The sequence below is a fragment of the Alosa alosa genome, chromosome 9, assembly GCF_017589495.1.
Source record: "Alosa alosa isolate M-15738 ecotype Scorff River chromosome 9, AALO_Geno_1.1, whole genome shotgun sequence".
NCBI lineage: Eukaryota > Metazoa > Chordata > Actinopteri > Clupeiformes > Clupeidae > Alosa > Alosa alosa.
Genome location: NC_063197.1, coordinates 30,023,042 through 30,047,166, shown reverse-complemented (window position 1 = coordinate 30,047,166; position 24,125 = coordinate 30,023,042). Strand labels below are relative to the sequence as shown.

At 43.5% G+C, this 24,125-nt stretch overlaps 1 protein-coding gene across 1 annotated transcript in view; it reads right to left on the bottom strand.

Moving 5' to 3' along the window:
- The window catches only part of suco (SUN domain containing ossification factor), a 47,270-nt gene that overhangs the window by 20,101 nt on the left and 3,044 nt on the right, over positions 1-24,125 (bottom strand). Inside the window, exons 2-4 of the mRNA XM_048252909.1 lie at positions 4,717-4,831; positions 1,566-1,685; positions 732-1,126 (exon numbers count right to left, since the gene is read on the bottom strand). Coding sequence (XP_048108866.1) covers positions 732-1,126; positions 1,566-1,685; positions 4,717-4,831 — 630 coding nt within the window. The remainder of the gene's footprint in view (positions 1-731; positions 1,127-1,565; positions 1,686-4,716; positions 4,832-24,125) is intronic.

Below are 24,125 nucleotides of genomic sequence, written 5' to 3'. Positions count from 1 at the left end.
GTGTACGAGAGAGAGAGAGAGAGAGAGAGAGAGAGAGAGAGAGAGAGAGAGAGAGAGAGAGAGAGAGAGAGAGAGAGAGAGAGAGAGAGAGAGAGAGAGAGAGAGAGAGAGAGAGAGAGAGAGAGAGAGACTGTCAGCAGCACACAAACCGCCTTGAGGATCAGAGGATTGTCTAGGGTTGGATTTGTGATTAGCTTGGTCATGAAGACCTCCATCAGGAAAGCGTGGGCGATTGCCTTTAGTAGGAATGCTGGCCAAAAGCTCCAAGCTGGGCAAATTTACTCCCGCCTTCCACTCATGATAAGAACGTCCCGTTAAAACAGATCGATATAGAACAGCAAGATGTTTCTTCACCGCAACAGGCAGCAGCACGGTAGGCAAAGTTCAATCAGAGACTCTCTGACAGTTCACTAGAGCGGAATGCTGCGGAGGCCAAAGTGGTGGCGACCGAAAAGACGGCAAGCACAAAAGTCCATAATACAAATGTGAAATTCCAAAAATTAACTAAGGGGAATTAGGTTTTGGGGGGCAAATCTGAAAAGAAAGCTCAAGGAAGGGGGGGTGGGGTGGGAGTAAGACAAAAGACTGGTCAATGAATGAATGAATGAATGAATGAATTAAAGTTTGACTGCTAAAATGGAGGCATGCACTGTCATCAGCAGCTGGCTTGATCAATGCGGCTCAAACGTTTGGCCTCTGGCGGTGACTGTGGCGTGCTGGCGCCACCTTACCTGGATGGGGCGTCGGGCGAGGGGACTGAGGTAGGTGCTCCGCCTGGGACTTCGGCAGCGGGCTCGGGGGTCGCTGGGGCGTCGCTGTGAGGCTCCGCCTGGGGCTCGGGGTCTTTAGGGGCAGCAGCAGTAGAGGTTGTAGTAGTGGTGGAGGTGGAGGTGGAGGCCGAGGCCTGGTCCGTAGAGGTTGGGGGGGGCAGTTCGGCGTGTACCTCTGGCTCGGGCTGATGCATGTGGGAGGCCGCTAGAGTGTCCTGGGCCTGCTGGGGGTCCGTGGCTGGTTCTGGCTCAGTGACGGGCTGCTCTGGCTCAGACCGCACCTCCTCCACCATCAGCACCACCTCCTCCACTTCCTGTTGCTGCTCCACCACAGGCTGCTCCTCTGGATTCACAGTCTGGACAAACAACAACCTCCATTAGGGCAGCTCCAGCATGGGGCATTAGGGCAACTCCAGCATGGGGCAGTGGAGCTATTACCCAAGCGATGTAGAGCTTCCACAACATGAAATCTGTTTTAGTCATGTCCGTGTCAAACAATGTGTAAATAAGGATAATAAAGTATGTCTGTGTAGCACGTGTTTAAGATAGCATATTAGATCAGCTAATACTATAGTCAATGAGCATTTATAGCATACAGTAGTTGTTAAAGAAACACGGCCAATTTGTGGGAAATTAGCTTATTTGCATTAGGCTAGCTATAGCCTAACTGGTGTAGTAACCCACTTCAGGTGTAACTGGTGTTGACAAAAAGTTGGTGTGTTTCTTTAAGAAAGCAAGGGTTAGCATTGCATGTATAAATGATAAGCTGTAAAGGTGATGCGCAAAAGCACTAACCTGCTCGTGCTCGTCCTCCTTCAAGGCGTCTCCTGTGGGCTGGTCCTCTAGTGATGCACTCTCGGACTCCAGCCCCACGTCGTCCGATGACTGACTGTCCGTCCCCCCTGACTCTTCCACCTAAGAGCCCAGTCACATTGGTCACTTAACACTTACACTAGAGAGACACAAAAAAAAAACTCCTCTCCTGGCACCATTACCCTTAAAAGGTGTACCGTCACACCTGTGTCATGGGAATGCTGGAAAATGAACGTTCTAAAGAATATCTGGGTTCATTGAATTCAACATTGAATTTCAGAACCTTGAATTGTTGCGGAACGGAATCTTACGTTAGAATGTTCAAAAACCTACACCAGAGAGGGTTCAAGCGGAGCTAGTAATCAAGGATCTTTGCCTACACCTTTAAGGGTTAAACAACTGGACATGCCTAATAATCATAATAAAATAATAACTTGGACTTATATAGTACCTTTCATGGTACCCAAGGTCGCTTAACAAATGGGGGGGGGGTCAAAGGACTTCGTGAAAATAAATGTTTTGAGGCGCTTTTGAACATGGAAAGGGACTGGGCAGGGACAGGGCAAAGCGGACATGCATTGACAGAGAAAGCCCTGTCCCCAAAAGTCTACCGGCTTTAAGCATTAACTATTAACTAACCATTTCTGATGAAGGCATAAGGAAGTTTTGCAAGACCCAACCATGACAAATCCAGATATAAAAACCTCAACAAAAGATAGGCAAGCCAACTTAACGGTCAACTTTTGTTGGGGTACTTTTGATGTATTTTAGATGTTTTCAGCATGTTCATATACGCGCTGCTAATTGTTGACTTGATGCGTGAAGAAGCATTTGACTATTTGTACTTGACAATTTCTGAAATGTGTTCGACACAACTAAAAGAACTAGAACCTTCAACCTGGAACTGTTGGTATAATTTTTTGATTTTTTCAGAATTTCTTGAGACACAAGAAGATTTACAACATGTGACTGAAGTTAACTTCCCCTTTGAGGAGGTGGAGCACATCTACACAGTAGGAGCCTTGAAACCAATACATCACAAGTTACATTCATTATAACCATACATCACAAGTCGCTGTGCGTTGACAGCTTGTACTTTGCTGTACTCAAGGTTTTGCGCAACAAGGACAGTGCGAGGGCAGTGGAGGCTGTTAAGAGATATATTTTATTTATTTATATTTATATTTTATATATATATATATATATATATATATATATATATATATATATATATACATATACACACACACACATACAATTAGGGGATGTTAAAAAGCCACAGGAACACTTTTTTTAAAAACAAAAATATATACAGTATCATACAATCTCCCAACTACATGGAGTGGGGTAAGAATATGTAATTACTCCAACACCAACTTTGACCAAAGTCCCTCCACTCGGCAGCCATATTGTAATGCTTTTTGGGCACTTATCGAGCATCTATTTCGGGAAGAACTGCGTGTGTGCAAGGCTTCACAAAACACGACACACCAACCTTGCTCCAGCTGCGTGATCACAACACATGATTGGCACGATGTATTCACATCACATGTCAACTTTTGGTGGCGGAAGTGGCGGAATATGTGTAGACGACCGCCATGTTTGCGTTACGAACTAACACCATACATTTCTATGGGAGATTCTTTTGAGGGCTGTGTCTCCTCATCGAAGAAAGTCTCTGGTTTGACTAACTGCAGGGGTCCTATTTAAAACCAGCTTACCATTAACCTCAAGAGAGATTGTTTTAAGGAGGATTAGTTGGTAGGCCACCAATGAAGACCTAAGAAGACCCACACACTCTATGGCAACTTAGCCATAATTTTCCCTAGAAACCTGATGGTAATTTTGATACCATAGATTTATATAGAGACCCAGTCAGACCAATAGTATGAAAAATCAGGAACAGAGTTTATTTACAATGATGCGCATCAAGGGGGAGACACTATGACTTCACCTAAAGATCCATCAGTTGCTCTAACTAGACAAGGAAATAGTTAGAGTTTAAGTATCCTTCCAGGCTAACGGGAGATGGCGTTGGTCATCCCATCTCACGTGGACTACACTGACTCAGACCCTGATTAGTGGCAGCCTGGCAATCCGGAGCAGATAGCTCCTGACATGCAGAACAGTGAAACACTGCAAAGTCATAATATTCCAGCTTATCTCTAAATACTGTCACACACACAGATATACACAGGGACAGTACAGATATCATACAGTCATTACATAGAATCATACTTTTAGTATCAAAGGGACCCACTAATGAGAAATGCAGAACATTAAACCACATATTGGAATATTGGACATAATGTGCTATTCCACTTTCTCTCAAACCGTATACATAACTGACCCCAGTGTAACGGTAAAGGAGACCCTCCCCATGCCATGACCGGCGTATAGATAATCTATATGCCCGGAGACAGGCTGTCTGATAGAGCAGGCTCCTCTTACAAACAAGCGAATGTTGCTCAATCTAGCAGGGCCCCCATTGTGTAAGGACTGATATAGACAACGAGTGCCTTACGTAACATACATATCTCTCTCTCTCACACACACACACCTCTACTTCTGCATTACAGGTCAAAAATGTCTGTGACCTTCCTCTCCACAAAATGACTCTGCGTACCCAGTGGCTCTCTATGTCTGGACCAACCAGACAGGCCCGAGCCAGAGGCTAACAAGGTAACTAATTGCCGTTAGTTTTAAGCAAGGAACTTACAAGGCCTTTGAGGAAGGATTAACCCCAACTGAGCTTTTTTGAAAAAAAAAAAAAAAAAAAAAAAAAAAACTTTTGTGCTTATTTAAACCAACTGCATAGGAGTTTGATTGTTGCCGTATACATGACAGTGAGTTGGTGGATGAGATGTCCATAAGCTCTCTAGCTTGTTTGTGTATTTTCTGCTGAGTTTATGAGTTGATGAGAGTCATGCTTGATTAGAGTTAAGGGAGGTGGGGGACTTTGTGTGTGTGTGTGTGTGTCTCATATATATATATATATATATATATATATATATATATATATATATGTAGTGTGAATGAGTGTGCGTGTGTGTGCTTGCGAGCGTGTGTATGGTTGGTGAGTGAGTGTGTCTGTGTAAGGTTGGTGAGTGTGTGTTTGTATGTGAGTGTGTACCTTGTCGTAAGCGACTTCCTCCTTCTGCTCCGTTGCCTGGGGGCCTCCATCCTGTGCAGAGAGTACTGGGCCAGAGGCGCTCTGTGCTGAACAATGGACATAATGACCGGGGTACCTGCAACACACACACCAACAAACCGCACGCGTCAAAACTTGCGGGGACAGGACAGGTTCAAACGCTGTTACCCCCCCCTTACAGGTAGACAAGAGCACATGAGTATCACTCCTCCACAGAGAGTCATGGAACTAAAAAGTGATACAAATCGACACCATGTGCATGACAACGCAACAGAAATCGCATCACATCATGTTTTGTGAAAAAAACCCGTCAATTATGCCGTTTTCTTTAGACGATTCATTTTCAAATTCCTGCCTGGCGACAAACTCCAGTACCTGCAGGTCTGTGGGGGCCGTATCAGTAGTGGTGATAACTCTATGTGTGAGAACGGTATGTGCGTTAATAAGCCCGTCTTTATGACCGGTGAGGACTGGGCAGAGGGAAGGGCATTGGAGGTGCTGAGGACCTGGTGTTCTCCACATGTGCTGGTGTTTTCCACATGTGCTGGTGTTCTCCACGCGTCCGCAGACACAAGACAAACAGACTGCCCATACCATGTGCTCGTACACTTGCTTCACCAGGGGCCCTTTGTTACACTGGCGTACGTTAAGGTCAGCGCCTGCCACGCTTTCCTGGAATTTTAGCGGCACTGTATATGTGCATGCGGAGGCTGGCAGAGCCGCAGATTCCAGGCAAATCCAGGCATTATTTTTCTTGCGTTAGTGGAGTTATAAAGCCAGTGCACCCTTTTGCTTTACAGTAATAACTATTTTAAACATTATCTTATTTGCATGAACTTTTTATATATGTTTAGAAAATGGATAAGGTTTTCAAAATCACTGAGTAATGGTGTTAAACAGAGGTGGAAAGTAACGAAATACATTTACTCACGTTACTGTATTGAGTAGTTTTTCTGTGTATTTTGTATTTTTTAAGTAGTTTATAAAATCGGTATTTTAAATTTTACTTGATTACATTTTGAGTGAAGTATTGTACTTCGCTACATAAAAATCCCATCCGCTACTTGAGTAAAAAAAAAAAAGTTAAGACTAACTAAAACAGAAAGGGAGAGAAAAGAAATCGCGCCCTAAACCACTAGCCTAGTGATAATGATCAGCATGTAGCCTACAACAGGACATCAAGCTGGCGCCATGCAGTCTTTCTGAAAGGGATGGAGATGGAGCTGGAGCTGGATCACGAGATGCATCAGATTACATGTGTAGCCTAACCTATGAAAGTGTATTTTCCGCTATTTCAATGGGTTGTCTCAGTTCGTTTTAGCACTAATGATAGCTGTGATATTCAAGCAAACACCATGGGATTTCGTGTTTTGACGTTTGTGCTCACCTTTCTTTGGAAAGAAGTTTATTAGCAGTTGTTTCCCCTCATTTTGATGTCTCTCTTTTTAGTAACCTAACTTGGCTTTCTTGGAGAAAACATTGCACCAGCAGCACAACAATTAGCGGTCCACTATTAGCGATGCTCAACTAAATAAACAAAAGATAGACTACCTTATGAATCGTGCAGGCGGACTAAACCATTTAGCTCTTTAGCAAGGGAGAGTGACCTTAGACAGTTTTCACTATGTTTTGTATACAAAATCCAGTCAGTCAAACTTTCATTCATGACAATTCTGACATTCATTTTGACATTTAATTTGGAAGTTAAAATATTCAGGTAAAATAAATATATGGTGGACATATATATATATATATATATATATATATATATATATATATATATATTTTTTTTTTTTTTTCAGTAATTAGCTTAAATTTCCAGTGAGTCTATTCGAAATTTTCACCACACATTATATTAACACACGTAAAAATCCAAACATAAGAGTTATGTGTATTAAAGTGGAAGGACACAGGAAAAAAGTACTGAACGTGCCTACTGGAATTTCTTCAATACTTTGTGGAAAAGCCTTTGTTTGTAAAGACAGCTTCAAGACCTGTATGACAAAACGTATTAGTCACAGTATCAGGTGTGATTTTGGCCCATTGTTCTAAACAGATTCCAGGGGTCCCTCTTGTGAATCCTGATCTTTAGTTACTTCCAGAACTGTTCAATTGAATTGGCTGCCTTCAAGTCTTTCTGGAGCTTACTCCGAAAGTGGTCCTTGGCTTTTTGAATTGACTATCCTTCTGACTCCCTGGTCAGAAATATTATGAGGAGATCCTGCATGGCAGTGATGTTTCTTCCACTTGCAGATAATGGCTCCCATGCTGCTTACTGAAATGCTTACTTTTGAAATGCATCTGTAACCAGTTTCATTGATATGTTTTGCAACAATAAGGTTGCAAAGGTCTTGGGAGAGCTTTTTGCTTTTATCCATCATGAAATGTTTCTTGTGTGACACCTTGGTAATGAAAACCTTTTATAGCCCCATCAATACCAAGCTTATATTAATTTGCACAGATAGAAAGGATAACTACTCTAACTACTTACAGATTCCAGCTCGTTCCTTCCCTTTCCTTGCCTTAGTGCTTTTTCTTAGCTTGTTCAATACTTTTTCCCTGTGTTATTCCACTTCATTACACATGACTCTACTTATGGAGTTGTTTGGATTTTTTATGTGTGGATTACCTGAGTTATTACTAATGCCTGGTGAAAATGTTGTACCCCCCGTATTCCACTTTTCATGGGCCCTCTCCTCCATTGGGGCCCTATACTTCCCACTCTCCCCCCCAGTTCGACGCCCTTTAATCTGCTGAACCTTCTGCTTGTTTCCAAATATAAAAAAACAACTCAACATTGGCCTCCCTGCCTCAGCTGCCTGTGAGGGGCTTTTCAGTTGGATTACTGTTCACTGCAAAGTTTAACGCAAGGATGAGTGCAACTAACTTTGAAAATCAACTACTGCTCAAACTTAAAGGAGAACTCCGTGATTTTTCACATAGATCTCCATTTCTCAACGCCACCGAAAGTGCTGTCGGTATGAACAAAACTGAAACAATCGGTTTTACCTAGCTCGAAGTTGCTGCAGCTACAGCGCTACACACTGGGAGCATGAAGATGGCTGCTTTAGCTGCTGGCTGCAGCAACTCGAGCTAGGACCAAAGTCCTTTTCAGGCAAGTACCTCCACTTTCGGCAGCCATATTGCAACACTTTTTGGGCACTTATCGTGCATCTATTTCGCAGAAATTATTGTGCGTAAGGCTTCACAACACCAATCTTGCTCCAGCAGCGAGATCACAACAGATGATTGGCACAATGTCTTCACAGCACACCACATGATTGGCTCAATGTATTTTACAACACACCACATGATTGGCTCAATGTATTCACATGTCAACGTTTTGCCGCGGAAGGGTTGTGATATTTGTAGACAACTGACTAACCCCATGCATTACTATGGAGGATTTTTTGAGTGCTGTATCTCCTCATTAGAAAGTCTCTGGTAAAACTGGTTGTTCTGGAACCCCCAAACAAAAAAAAAAAAGTAACTAAGCAACTTTTTACTTAAAGTACATTTTAAATGAACTACTTTTTACTTTTACTTAAGTACATTTTCAGATCGGTATTTTAACTTGTACTTGAGTAATGTTTCATCAAGGTATTGGTACTTTTACTTGAGTACAATATTTTCGTACTTTTTCCACCTCTGGTGTTAAATAATCGTGACCTCAACATAGTCATGATGATGAGTTTTGCCATAATGAAGCAGCCCCAGCCTATGCTCAGGCAAGGTTCAAAATAAACAATGGCCCACTCCTATCCTATAGGCCCGCGGCTGTGAGTGTTAACAAAATCCTCCAGAGCGTCGAGACTCCAGAGAATCGGAGGGATTTCTTTGGCTCCAACAGACTGGTTGGCCCAGCTGCTGCTGAGGAGTAATCTCAGTAACTTTTCCCTTCCTTAACAAAGAATTATAGTGCTAATGTTATCAACATTATGAGAAAAGAACAAAAAAAAAAAAAAACCCTTCTTTGACTGACAGATAGTTGGCGCCCTACCAAAGGCTGACTACTTGGCACTTGATCAATGGCAGTAGGAATTTCCACCTGCCGCGTTTTTATTAAAAGTGTAGAACATACACAACAAGCCTTGTGTCCCTCTGACAAAGGCATCACTGTAATATTGCCTCCATCTATACATTTTGAGAACATGACAACCTATGTGAAGCTGATGAAGGGGAGGGCTATGAAGTGCTTTAATGGATTCTTCTACCACCGCCATCTTGCCAATGACAGGAGGAGGATTACATCAAGGGAAGTATAACAAAGGCAACGGCTTGTTACAGTAAAATAATACATATGAGCCAATGATCCTTTCAAATGTAGACATCTACTAACACTGCATGAAGTAGTAGTTTATAAAAAATGGGCTTATAACCTTCACACAGCTCACATCATATTTGTTGTGTTTACAGTTTTAAAATATCTCTGTCCCCTTTCGGACCACACATACGCCTAACACCTGTTAGCATATGTGGAGACATGAGGTCGATAATTGACGCAGGCCAAGCTCTTCACGTTACTGTGTTAGCTACATTCAGTTCTTGGCAACCTATACCACAGGCCTTATGTCTTCACCATGTGAAACGTATAGCGCGCGCGCACACACACACACACACACACACACACACACACACACACACACACACACACACACACACAAAGGTGGTGTGGATAATGGGTTGAGTATTGACCCAACCCGTCCCAAGAATCCTGTCAGTGAATGATCTGAATATGAGCAACAGCTGGGCCTGGTGATTTTCACCCACGTACACTTTGACAGAAATGTGAGCCCTTCACCTTGACTAATGTCCGATCAATGTCAGCTGCGGGACGTGACCACATGCAGTGACATGTTAGCTCACTGTCGCCACCCTGCTAGGTTGCGAGCGCCTCTTTCACACCCTCCCTTGTAGGTCTGCTTAGATCCTCATTAACTTCCATTTTGCTTCATCAGTAACAATTAAGACCAAGATCACTAACTCATCACAGCTAATCGGAAGCATATATGCACAGTGAAACTCAGTCCTGGCCAGGCCAATAATGAGGAAAGAGCTTGTTGTACGTTGCCTAAATGCAACCCTATGCAGTTATGCTGGCCATTTAAATTTAGTGCAACACCACGGTGAGGTCAAGAACGACATACCACTTTAGATTGAGTGTGATGTGTCCTTGTCTGATGCATGTCTGTCTATTTGAGGACACCATGTTCTATAGAGCATTTCTGGTAAACTAGGAAGCCTAGTCTCTAGGAAGCCAGGGCGTCACCATCGCGCCTGTGTGCCTTGAACACATGCATAAATACCATGACTATAATGGGGGATGAGCATGAGTTATCGACATGTGGAAACATGAGCCCCTGGATCTCCCTCATCTGAAGCCCCAGGTCTGAAGCCTTAGGTATGACCTAAAGCTAATCTTAGATCCATAGCTTAGAAGCATGTACTGCCTCAAATGTCACATGGGAAGAGCTGATGTGTGCTGTAGGCCACAGAGCAAATGGGGAAAATATACAGGGACATAGGGGAACACCTAATGAGTTGGAAGACATAATTGACCATTAATCAATTAATGTAAGCTCATCTGTGATGATGCTAACTGGTTGAAACATAGCATGAGATGCAACTAGCAACTATGCAACAACGGAATAGTTTTTTGGGCTTGTAAATATACACAAGGGGTCAGCCAAAATCTTAAGTACTGGGGGTAATGGACCCTGGTTCAGGTCACCGCTAATATTCCCAAGGACGTGATGCTTAGGTAATCTAGTGACTCTGGAGGGGTGACATTCAGTCGTGAACTTCAGCTATTAAGTTGATGCTGACATGACAGGGACAGAGGAGCTAATGTAACCAAACATATGATGGAACATTACGCAATAGTGAAACTCTATGGAAGAAAAGTGACATTACGTGGTGCAGTCTATATGATCGTACCCATTAAAAACATCAACTATTCAGTAATGATACAAGTACTACAGTCTGGTTTAACCCTGGCTTGTTAATATATCTTTTGTATATATCTTATTATCAACACTAATCGTGTTTTACAAGGAACAAAAATCTACATGAAGATGGATTACTGCACTGTAATCCCTACATGCCAAAATTAAACTTTGCCTGCAGAGGAAATTCTTCTCGTAGATGGGTAAATAAAAATCACACTTTTAATTTTACACTGCGGCTGGCTGTCACTCTAAATCTGCGATGTATTAAACAGCCACAGGGAACACAAGTATGCCTTGCTGGCATGCTTGCCGTGTTTGGTGTAGTGGATACTACAGTAGAAAAGCACACAACATCAGAACATGTAAGCTTCTAAAATGTTGAAAAGTCTACAGAGGGTTTAACGGAGACAGATGACATCTTGAAGGAAAGAAAATATAAAAATTTCTTAAAAGTCTAAAGGTCTCATTTGCGAGGTTATTTATGTTTATTACACTTTTTTTCAAAAAACTTAACATTAATGCAAGAGAGGGCCTAAAGGTCAGAGCAGTGGGGTGGGAAATGACCAAGGCTGTAGGAGAAGTACACAAAAAATAAGACTCAGGTTTACCCAAGTCAAATCAGAGCCATAAAGAGCCTCTCTGTACTGCTCTGGGTCAAATAAAGTGATCCTTCAGTGTGACACAGGACTTTCCATGGCCTACAAAAACCATATGGAAACAATATTCAAGGTCTCTGCCCAGGCAGAAATGATATGCCCCACGCTGGCCTCCAGGATAGCTCAACAGTCACACTACACCAGTCTCCAGCACACAATGACCTGACATTTCCCCCTTAGCTTACCATGCAGCTGATTTAGCCCAAATCATAAACCTTTCCAAAATAAATAAATAATTCATACATAAAAACAGAGAATCAAGCGGTTGTACTAATGAGATGAAAATCCAAATGAATGTGGTTACTACGTGGGTCGGGTATGTTGCTGGTGTGTCTTCCTGTAAAACCTGATTTAACTTGTTTAAAGAGGAGAACATTTAAACTGTTGGTGAATGTTCTCAATGTCAATATTTTGTGCAGAATTCAAAATTGATCAGCACATTCATGTCACAGTGCTGATTAAGCTGCAACAAATACTGACAAGTTGCGTTGCTTGCTTGCTAAAAGCACAATCACATTCTGTGAGAAAAAAATAGGAGCGATTGAAAAGCTGCAAGGCTCTTAAAAGCACTCAATTCCACACGCAAGGGCAACAAAAATACCTGTGAAGATTTGCTAGACTGCCCTCCCCCATCTGGAATAAATGTTTACATTCCTTTAGCAGAGAAAAAAAAAATGGGCTGGGTTTCTTTCTTGTTTCTTGGTGGTGGTGGCAGAGTTTGACCTACTTTTGGGGGTTGCATAAGTGAGTGGGTTACGGGGGCTCTGTGTGTGTGTGTGTGTATGAGAGAGTGTATGTAATCAGCACTGTGCTCCGGTAAAGGAAGGGGAATGATAGGCTCAGAGACCAAAGACCAAAGAAGCCCAAGGCCCCCTGACTCAGCAGATGGGCTCTGTGCCTCAACTTCCTGTCTTACTCGAAGGCTGATGTGTGTGTGTGTGTGTGTGTGTGGGGGAGTAGTCATGATTGATTCACAAATGAGTTACTGCACCCCTACACACACACACAGCTCATTACATTACACCGGAGGTCAGGGAGTGCAGAAGGAGATGAGCACTTAAAAGCACTTCCAGCAAAAGGAAAACCAGAAGCCCACTCACATCCCATCCTGCCCAAGCAACAAAAAGCCCTTACTGGTGGAGGTTTCGCTTCACACCAACCCACCAAAGCCATCAACTCTGACAGCTCCTCATTGGGGGTAACTTAGTGTGATGACTCCTTATATTGTAATACGCACCAACATTTACAATATGTCAAGCTACAGATTGCATCAAAAAGGTAGCAGGCACCAGTTTGACACCACAATGAAAAACAATTACGCATAAAACAAAACAAAACACTGTCTTGGTTCACAGCGGAGATGCTGGGACTGTGAGTGGTTGCCAGGGTGTAAACTGGGCAGAGAGGTGCTATCCTTCAGCCTCGTTCAGCCAGTGTTGCTCTTGACAGGGCACATCATTAGATTGTGTGCCAGGTCAATTCTCTCACTCCACGGGTCTACTCAATAGATCTGTGTGGGAATGAATGCCTGGCGAAATCCCTCGGAGATAGCCTGTTCAGCTTCAGTAGAGTTCAGGCTGCCAGAGTGCATTGCACCAGAGACATAGAGAGAGATAGAGATAGAGATAGAGAGAGAGACAAACAAAGCAAAAAACACACACAACGGATGTATTGATTGGAGTCCTGTTGCAACTTACAAATCATCATCGCTGACAAAGTTCACAAAGTTGTTGCAGAAGTGTTGATGATGTGTACAATGTCTTCTTGAAAGACCGTCTAGTGTGTTTATGAAAAGAACCCTAACAAACGTGAAGAAGATATGACTCGTTCAATTTATAAATGTAATTTTCACTTTGTAAGTTGCGCAGGTAGATCTAATCCTCAGGTCCACCCTGTCATCTTTACTGAGTCATTCAAATAAAAGGCACAATAACATAGGCGAGCCCATCTTTGCAGCAGCCATCAATTAGTCATGAGAATTTGTGGGTTTTCATTAAACTAGAACATGGATGACTCCAAACAAAAAAGATTGAAGCCTACAGTTTACAGAAATAGGCTAGCTGAATTAAATATAGGCTACAAGTATCAAATTACTCCGTTTGTGAATGTCTTTGCGTGTGCCATCATCGCACAGCATTGTGGGATTATAGCGGGTGGTCTTGTGCTCACTGGAGAGGAGTTAAGCACACCAACCAGCCATGTTGACCCCTCACATGCAGGCCTCGCCGAACGCACACAAAAGGGTTGTTTGACCAGTTGGCAAAACTGCTGTCAGAAGCCGTGATGGTGCACTGTCGTTGGTACATGCTAAAGTCTCTAATCTCATTGGATTAATTCATTGAGAGTGTTAAAATGACCCATCTGCTAACTTTAGTACGTACAACCCAACTTGCCGTGGCACTAGCACACACTTGCAAGCGCTCATCTTCTTTGGGTAAATCTCATTAACGACCTGCATTAGCCCAATTCTTGCATTATAGTGTCATGAGAGCCGCTACTTCTTAGCAGACGTGCGCTAACTCAGGTAGATCTAAAGGGTTAATGAGGCTGGCTGCCTCTTTGCAGGGTAGACAAGCTATTCTGGGGTATGTGCTCGTTGGGTAAACACAAGGAGGTTGGCGTTGACGTGCTAGGCTTTATGACACTGGAGAGGCTAATGGATTATAATGGAGGCTGCTGGAACCGTAGCGGGCGTGAGTGAGATTTTTGGACCTCCTTTTTGTGCAAGGTCTCTGGATGCAATCAGGCATGTGGCACAGTACCTCGGAATGGAAACTAATGAAATAAGATACTGAAATGCTCAGCCACCTTCAGAGTGTCCACGGATGAATCTGAATTAATGCCTTTATTAAGTTAAAGATGGACATGCTAACTCAATTAGGCCACAACGGTAAAATGCAAAGGTCATTCTCTGAGAATGTTGGAGGCTGGAGTTGAATCTTGTGATGTAGACGGTTGAAAGATGAATCATGATCACTTTGCATGTTTATTTTCAAACCATCTTTATCGTGGATATATCCTCCATCCCAACATGGCACATTTTATTGAGGTCATGGTGTTTTCTATTTTCTTACATTCTTGCTTTCTCCATGTTTATTTTGTATCATTTTTATCAGTGAAATCAGTGCTCGATGCCTTTATTAGAAAAGCTTAGTGGGCTGACAAAACACATTCATAACAGGCATATCAAAACACTAAGGACATACAGAGAACATCTGCAATTATCTTGAGAAAATTAATATCTGCATAGAATATACAGCGAGGTACAAATGTGTACGCCAATACGTCCTCACCCCTAAACGAGCCCTTTGAGCCCCAGTCCCAAATGTCAGGGGAGGCAAATGGAAGGGTCAAAGGTTATGGTGGTTATGGGGAATACATATGTGAAAAATGTGAAAATATGACATGTTGTGTTGTGTGTGTGAGACAGCTGACTATTTCCCAAACGCATAGTTGACCTACTACTGTTCTTAACTGATAGTGCTCAAAATAAATCTCTCTTAGTCACTATGAAAGTTGCTTAACGATGGAGAGGAAATCGGCCTAGAACAGCTCAAGTAATTTTGTTGTATGAACTCAGTGACTTGTGTATTAGGAGGTCAGGGGGTTGTCTGCCAAGTGTAAAGGGCTCCTCTCAATGGGTTATCTTTAATTTTACTATGATATAAAAAGTAAGCAACCTTCTGTGTCTTGGCTAAAACCTAAGTCTTCCAAGTCTATCTGGAGTGACTATCAAATCACTGCTGGGATCCAATGCTGCCCCTGCACAGAAGCCCTGCTATGCATGCTTTAAATAGCAACCCCTCGCGCTTATATCTCCAACATTCAAAGCAGCATGACTAATGAACAAAACTGAAGTGACTATCAACAGAAAAAGCCATCAAACAAGGAAGCAGAGAAGCAAATGACTAATGTTCTGCCTCCTGGGCATTAGGGTAACAGGACGGATGTTATGATGAAAGCAATCTAAATTATTGAGAGGCACAAGACCCAGTCCCAGCAACAGAGGAGTGGGGAAACTGGTAGCGATAAACTTGAGGCGAGAGATGAGGGATAAAATGAAAATGAGCCAGGCAGAGGCTGTTTGAGCCACGTGGCCGAGAGCGACAGAGCGAGAGAGAGAAAAGGCAGGAAGGAAGGGCAGGCTGCCAGTACTCCCTCTCTCTCTCTACAAAAAAGTAGGGCAGCGCATCAGCCAGACAAAAACATTCCGTCACCGGACGAGGGGGAGGAGAGACCAAAGCGAGGCTAGGCAAGAAAAACGTTCCTGATAGAAAACGGCCTACATCGCCATCAAATCCTGCTTATCCCTCTGTAATCCCCTCCCCAGCCATCAGTAGCATCCTCACTGGACACAGCCAGAGCAGGGCGTGGGAAAACACACACCAGTGGACACGGCCATTGTATCAATGATGCAACGCGCTCAAATCTCGTTTTGGCATTAAAACCGCGATAGATAGATAAGATAGATAAGATAGATAAGATAGATAAGATAGATAAGATAAGATAGATAAGATAGATAAGATAGACAAAGCTGTATGAAGTTACAGGTTGCAAATGATTAACATTTTGTTGTATTACTCAGGCAAATCTCGAAAACAAATCAATCAATTAGAGAGGGAATAAAAATTACAACAGGAATAATCCTTGGATGACATTGGATGAGAAGTAAGTAGGAGTCAATGCTTTCCAGGTAAGAGGAGATAAAAACAAGGCTAACTGGTCATGGCCATGGCAAACCTGGCATGGCAACTGCTTCAACACTTATGTTGTGCAGACATTCCCCTCCCAAACCCACCTTCTCATCCTGACCCAGTGGGTCAATGAAAGACCAGAGGTGCTGATAAGAAACATCCAATGGGGCCAGGGTTCTATTCCAACGACTGCATTGATCTAATCAGTATTCTATGGGGCCAGGGTTCTATTCCAACGACTGCATTCATTCTAATCAGCCAGGATTCTATTCCATAGGATGTGAATGGTTGTAAAAATGCACCACTCGTTCATGTGACTCTCATATTTGTTCACGTATGTATGCATGTGTACTCGCATGTGCAAGTGTGTTACAGTAAAAAGGGAGTTCAAATACATGTGCTCCCTTTGCCAAACATCCACACCAGCATATTAAGTCAGTGCTCTTAGGTCAGAAGGGGGTTGGGCACACCAAGGTCTCAGTAAATCAACAGCTGTGGCAGAGGACGCTGGGCAGCTGACGTGACCTCAGCTGAGGAGAGGAGAGGAGGGAACAGCAGCTCATGTGGCACACCACCCCAAGCCCTGGATTGCGACACTGCCACGGCTCTCATCACCAACACACTGAGTGGGCACACCATTAAACCCTCATTAAGAAGGTGCATCCGTTCACCAGTGGAAAAATAACCAAGCTAAGAGCTGGGCAGCCTGTGGTGATGCTCCAGTAAAGCTTTGAGAGGTTCCTATGGAACACTAAATGGACTCGTCTCCATAATGACGGCCATTTATCAGATGTACTTGTATTGATTTTGTAGACGCTTCTTCAGTGCTGACTCAGAGAACAAAGTGTTCTGTGCTCATCAAAGAAGCCAACCCCTCATGGACTATGTGTTCAACTGCTGACATAATGCTTTGTAATTAATAATTTACATAACTACCACATAACTTTGTATCATAGGTGTTGGGAGACAAACAAACAAAAACAAAAACACAGGAACACTGACAGTCATCACACTTGCTGACATCTGATCTCAGATCTTCAGATGGACCCTTAGGTCCAGTATGCTGACCTATGACCTTCACGACACAAAAGAGGGGGAAGAACATCATCTGCATAGAGAACCACGACACTGCTGAAGTGAAGGGTGAAGTCAGTGTTGTCGGGAGGGACTCAAGTTAGGATCTGCTGCCCTGCTGAGACAGCAAAGAGGCTGCTGTTCAGCTGTTTCAGCTGAACACTCTCTGGCTCAAATCGTTAGACTAATTGGGCCCATGAGCTTTCCTGTACCCAGAGAGCTTAAAGTAAATATTAGGAGTCTATATGCAAAATGTTTTTTTGAAAAGGTGACTGTGACTGACTCCATCTTGTCTCTCATGGGAAACACCTTTGCATACCGGCACATCACAATTAGGCTCCTGTTGCTCAGAATAAAGGTTAAGGTTGATCTCCTTTGAAGATATGCCAAGATCCAAACCAATTACACCACACACACACACACACACACAGAGTGTACCATGCAAGCCCAGCAGTAAACAAAAGCTGCAGGAGCTCTGAGCGGCCCAGACTGTCCCAGTTGGATAAAGACATGTGTCCCTCCTGCCGGTCAAGTCAGTGGGCAACGTGCCCAAAGAGCTTCAGACGATCCTGCTTCCACAGGATCAACAGCCCGAAGACCAAACAATATGGGCAGCAAACACAAAAACAATAGAGGCCATGTGTGATGCTCTATGACAAGATACTGTACTGGGATAGACCAAGAGGTATAATTAACCCTGACAAAGGCCAAACAAATAAAATGCTATTCATGTGGAAAAACAGCGGTCACACACACACACACACACAAGGTATGCTGGCAGAGGGGTGGCCTCAGTTTAACAGATTGAATGCCCTGCTGGCAAAATGGGCACTGATCTGCCACTGCAATCTGTCTGCCAACTCCATCCTCTGCCACGTCTCTAAGCAGGTGCTGGCCCCGTCACACCAGGGAATAGTAAAAGACAGAGTCTTATCAACCGCACTCATCACTTCAATAGCGCATAAAAACCTCAGCAGTGACAGGAAAGACCTCTACCAATTGAGGCACTGATATGAACCGACAAATCACACTTAGATCTAAGCCAAGCACATTCATCATAACAACAGTCCCAGCAGACTTTCAGCTTACAGCTCAGTTCCTACAGCGGTGTTTCACCAGCGTAAAACACGAGGACACACACACTGTATTTGTAGTTCTGTAGGAGTTCTCCCTGGAAATGAGACCCATGACCTTGGCATGGCTAGGACTTTGCTCTACCTGTTGAGCTATGGGAAGATACTCAATCACTCACGCCCCTCCTCCCCCCATTTCCAAAGGACATCTTTTAGGTCCATTTGTCTGAAAGTTGGTACAGCAGTCAAGCCCCTAATCCTGCTTCTAGGACCTGGCAATTGCACAATGGGACAGCCAGAGGCTAACACAATAGCTGGTGTTTATCCTGGAGGCCATTCTATGGGCCGTAATTAGTGAGGGAGTGAGTGATTGATACACTGATAGACGTGTACCTAGTACCCACCCACTATACAACTGACAGCAGTAGAGCGGAGAGACCCTACGGGCCTGAAATGGCGCTGAGTCACCGTGGTGATGATGCAACAAAGCTACACATACCTGAGAACATCAATGGGCCCCAGATCCTGAAACTGTGTACTTGCAAAATACCACAGGTAAAGCCAGATTGAGGTTAAACACACACACACACACACACACACACACACGACAGGTGTCAGGGCTTCAACAGGACACAATATCAACTTATATATATGATAGCAGGACATGAGGGTGGATTCAAACTAAAGGAAGTCCACACAGTGGTCATGTGTGATCACTATGTAAACTGTGGCTACCAGCAGAACAGTGACCAGAGATTCCATCAGTCTGACGTATTGACACAGCGAAGTACAGTAAACAGGTCTACAGACATTGTGTTGATTTGCTGACATTTCCTGCTCTGTGTGTCAGCGATAACTGGGGATCAAGGGAAGATTTCACAACGGGCAGCCTCACGGACGCCTACGAAAAAGGGATCAAGGTCGAGGAAGCACCACGGAATAAGGGAAACACAGGGGAACATGGGAAACATGCCCTGCAGCTCTGGGAGATGGGAGGGTGGGGCAGAGGGGTTATGTGTGTGTGTGTGTGTGTGTGAGATAGAGGCAGTCATGGGATCTAATGAGAGGCGATGTAGAGAGCCTCTTGGTCGCCTCTGTGCGCCCAGCGGGGGGACATAAACCCATTAAACATTTACATGAGTGGGATTCTGCAGCTGCTGGAAGGAAAAAGAGCATAAAGCGTCGCTCACGCACATGACATGGCACTGCTGCCACCATAGGATGCTAACGTCGCTTCACACACTCACATTATATATAGTTATAGATTTCATTATTTATGTTGTTGATACACTGCATATTTCATAGTGCCCACTATGATTACCCTAGCAAGTATGTCTGTGCTTGCATTATCTGTATCTATAACTGATATTTTATATTTTTTGCATGCACTGGTAAATCCTTGGAATTACATCTCAAGTTTATGTTGTTGACTTACTGCATGAGGCTTGGAAAATTGCATTTAGCTACTGAAGAGATTTACACACACACAAACTTGCACTTAATCTACAATCTTATTCATACATCAAGTCCACATATGGTCTCAAAGCACAAACCTACATTATGAGTTGCATAGGAGTAAGGACAGGATGGCATCAGCTGAGCGTGTGTATTTGCATGGGGCAGCTGATCTGGTACCACAGAAAGTGCTCAGCATGTCTTGCATATCAGGAAGGAGAGTCCAGCTCAGCTGAGCACTCTCATTTCCAAACCTCCACAATGCTCGCTTTGCATTCTCTATTCTCAAACGCTCGACAGAGTCAGAGTCAGAATCAAAGATTCCAGAACAGAGCTCTGTTCTAGAATCTTTGGTCAGAATCAAAGACAACTCCAGACAAAGTGCCTCAAGGTTTTTCCTCCCAACTGTACTTCCAAGTATACAGGTTTTGAGAAATGGTTTCTACAGTATGTGAGATACGTGTGAACGAGTGTGTGCGTGTGCGTGTGCGAGGGTGTGTGTGCGAACAAGCTCAGCGCTTGTGCAGTTGTTTGGTGAGCCTTCTGAAAAGCTTTCAGCTGTGGGGGGATGGGCCTGGAAGAAAGAAAGCCTCTCCTTCTGTCTGAAGAGTGAGCAGGGACTGGAATAGACTGGACAGAAGGGGCACACAGCCACAGACCCAGGACTTTCTCAATCTCCCCAACTGAAAGGCCATGTTTGTCAAGCTAAATATATTTTCTACATTAAGAGCTAACTTCATCATCAGTGTTTACATTACAATCTGCAACATAATGCTCCGTTTGTGTCATGTTATATTTAAGCCAGTGCTACATGGGCCAAGTCAATTCTTAAGACCGTTCATACAGTTACAAGCAGAGAGGTAGTAAACATCCTTAGCAGTGTTTAAAAAGTCAAGGTGAATCTCCCTCCAAGGAAAGGCCACATGGGAATACTTCGACGTTTCTTATCTAATGACATGTCTGATCTCATTATATCAAGGATAAAATCCAAATTACACAAAAGTTTAATCATAACAAGGATAGCCCAACTTCCAAATAGCAGATTCCAGTAACAAAAGAGTCTGCATACTTATTACACAAACAGACTTGGGAATCAAAGCTTCAGGCTTCACGCAACAACCTCACTTTCAGTTTAGACAGCCACCAATTCCCACACATGACTCAACTTGGTTAAGGTGTGTGAATCTGAATCCTTCTGGGTCTGAGTCAGCAAAGGGAGGATAGACAGTGCTGTATAATTTAGTCCTTCACCACAAGGCACTTCAGCAAACGTTGATGGCTTAAGAGTGAGACTCTTAAGATTGGATGTATGTTTAGGTCCGATCTCACAATCATTCCAAAACAGACAGTGTTTCCCACAGAATTGAATTCTATTTGTGGTGGCAGGTTTGCAGAATTAACTTGAATGCAACAGTTTTTAACAAATTAGCACGTGGTTATGATGCTAACTAGATTTAAGCACAATTTTTAGTAGAACCTGGAAAATCATTGTGTGGTGGTCAATGTTGATATTGTGGTGGGCTGCCACAAATAAGTCAATGTATGGGAAACACTGACAGATCTCACTTTGTCTGTGTTTACAGCATAGTCTGTGGGGTTGTTTAATATCTTTGTATCGCTCTCTCTCGGCCCTGATGTCCTGTGTGGCGCTCCCCTGGGGGTGTTGGTCTGCCCGGAGGCGCTTGACCTGTCGACTCCGCAGACAGGGCTCAGATGTTCCACATGGTTGGCAGCGCACGGACAATGCTGGGTGGCGCGGCCTCCACCCGGATCTGTCGCACTTAATCAAACTAATCATACTGTAAATGTCTGAACGGTACCCTGTCCCAGTGAGAGGGGGCCCGCTGGGATAAAGGATGTGACAGAGAGAGAGGGGGGGAGAGAGAGAGAGAGAGAGAGAGAGAGAGAGAGAGAGAGAGAGAGAGAGAGAGAGAGAGGGAGAGGGAGAGGGAGGAGAGAGAGATAGAGATAGAGATAGAGAGAGAGGAGAGAGAGATAGAGATAGAGAGAGTGAGTGTGTGTGCCAGGCTTGTGCAAAAGTCCAGAATTTACTTGAAACTGGCTCTTAAATTCTAATTGAATTCTTGAATTTCACTTGCATTTCAATTGAGGTAGCAAACAGGAAGCAGAATTGGTGTGCGTGTGTAGGAAAGTGAACTTAAAAGTAAATAAGACAGGAAACATTTAATTGACATATTAAAAGCAACTGCCTTACTAATTCATAACATAAACACAGAGCTCTGGGAACATTTGCATAGTCAACAAACCTTCACACTGTTTGCCGTGCAATCATAGGACCAGGATATGGTTGAGGATGGAAATGCTGTTTGATCCCACACAAACGCACATGCACACCCAAGCCCTATGACTGAAACCACCACATCAGGACACACCATTACAGGATAAGCCAAGGGCAGAAACAGACACACACACACACACACACACACACACACACACACACACACATCCGCACTACACCGGAAATATGCTATGGAAACACATAGTTAACCTTTATTGAGACAGATCAATTTAGTGCGGAAATGGGGATAGCAGGCTAACTCAAATAGGGAAATGCACAGGCTACCTGTTTCTCCTTTGGATTACACAGATAGATGAACAGCGTATTTCAAATTCATTGTTTTGAGTTGTGGGCCTATTCATTTCACAGTGACAAACATTTGGAGACAATGGATCAACTGCCACATTTTAACTTGTAAACACAAGGATCCTGATGAGGCTTGTCTCATTTCAGGGGCCGGATGCTTGACACAACCGGTCTACGAATCTGGCCTTAGAACCATATAGCCCCTGAAATGAGCCCCTATGGCATCTAGGACCAATTGCATACGAGTCCATTGGTCTACTGTACAGTATATGTATGGGCAAGTAAACAGCCTTCTAGTCTGAACATGAATCCATTATAACTCAATGCATTCTTCACTATGCGCCCTTCAATTAGGAAAGATGATACCGTGTTGAGTTGCAAGTATTCCGAAAATGCCCTGTGACATTGCTGAGTCAGCATGGCAGAGACATGAGGAAATGCCAGGGCCACCTCATATCAGAGATGCCTCATCAATCACTAGAGGAGAGCTACACCAAGGACGGGAATAAAAACATCCAAACTCACAAGGAAACACACAGGCACAGCTTACAGAAGAAAAAAAAATGTGGCTCAGAACTGGCATCCAAATCATTAGAACGCTCAAGGGGAAATTTGTTTGCTATGAGGTCATATGGTAGTTCTTAAAGAAAAGTTCCTTGTGTTACCAACCTCTACTGAAGATGCCACTGGTTTCTAGCAGGGGAGTTTTGTGAATACGCAAAGATTCCATTCTGCAACAATTTAAGGTCCTAAAATTCCATGAACCCAGATATTCTTTAGAACGTTCATGTTACAACATTCTTGTCACACCGGTGTGGCAGTACCTGCTGCTGAAGTTAAGGAATGACCAGCTAACTGCTAGCCATACAGGCCACCTCATCCATGGCTATACTCAGTGTAAGTCTATGATGTATGTCTAAACTTCTAAATGTCTGGCTCCTCAGTACTCACCTCATTCCTACCGCAGCTCTTCCAAGACAGTTGGGGCTCATGACAGCCTAATAAACATGGCCACCAACGACCTCCCATGCCAGGCAGGAATACGAGGAGCACGGTTATGTAACAGGTTTGTCAAAACTGCTTTTTTAAGGATGCGCTTTCCACTGCTGGGGCCCCTCCGATGTCTCGCTCACACACACACACACACACACACACAGAGTGCCTCTGTTGGTTCTGCAGTGAGCACGTTGAATTTGGGGGGTCCAACACACGACCGCAAGAGGTCATGTTTTAGGAGTAACACAGAAATGCCACAGCGCTAGCTGTAAACAAACTGCTTCCATTCCTTTGTTAAAATGTGCACGAGTGAAACCTTGAACAAAAACGCTCATCAGCATCATTAGCTTATTTTACTCATCTTGAGTCTTGAATTGCATTCTTGCAATCGTTAATATGGCAGTGCACTGCCAACAACAATCAGCATCAATTCACTTCTTGTGATCAATGATCATCGTCTGCAATGCCCAACACCAGATAAACCCTTCAGTACCTTTAGGAAAGTTTCCATTGGCTTAAAATATCTGATCTACAAACACTGCTTTGTATGACCATGACACAGGACAAGTTTTAAAGGTGCCATGTGTAATGTCCGCCAAAAAATCAATTCATACTCCACATTCCATAAAAGATGGGGGCAGTATACCTCCAGAAAGTGAAATGGTCTACCCTAGAGTAACAACCGACAAACGTGTATTGCAGTTTGGCTGGCGGTTATGTTGCCCGCATACCGCCTCCCATAGCCGAAACTGGTATTATGATACCTGTCGGGCTGTGGCTAGTAATTTAGCATGCTAATTCAGGTTGATATCTCTGCAGCACTATACCGTGTCATTTTTTTAATGACATCATCGCCTTATTTCTTCTCATTATTTTGATCGTGTAGCTAC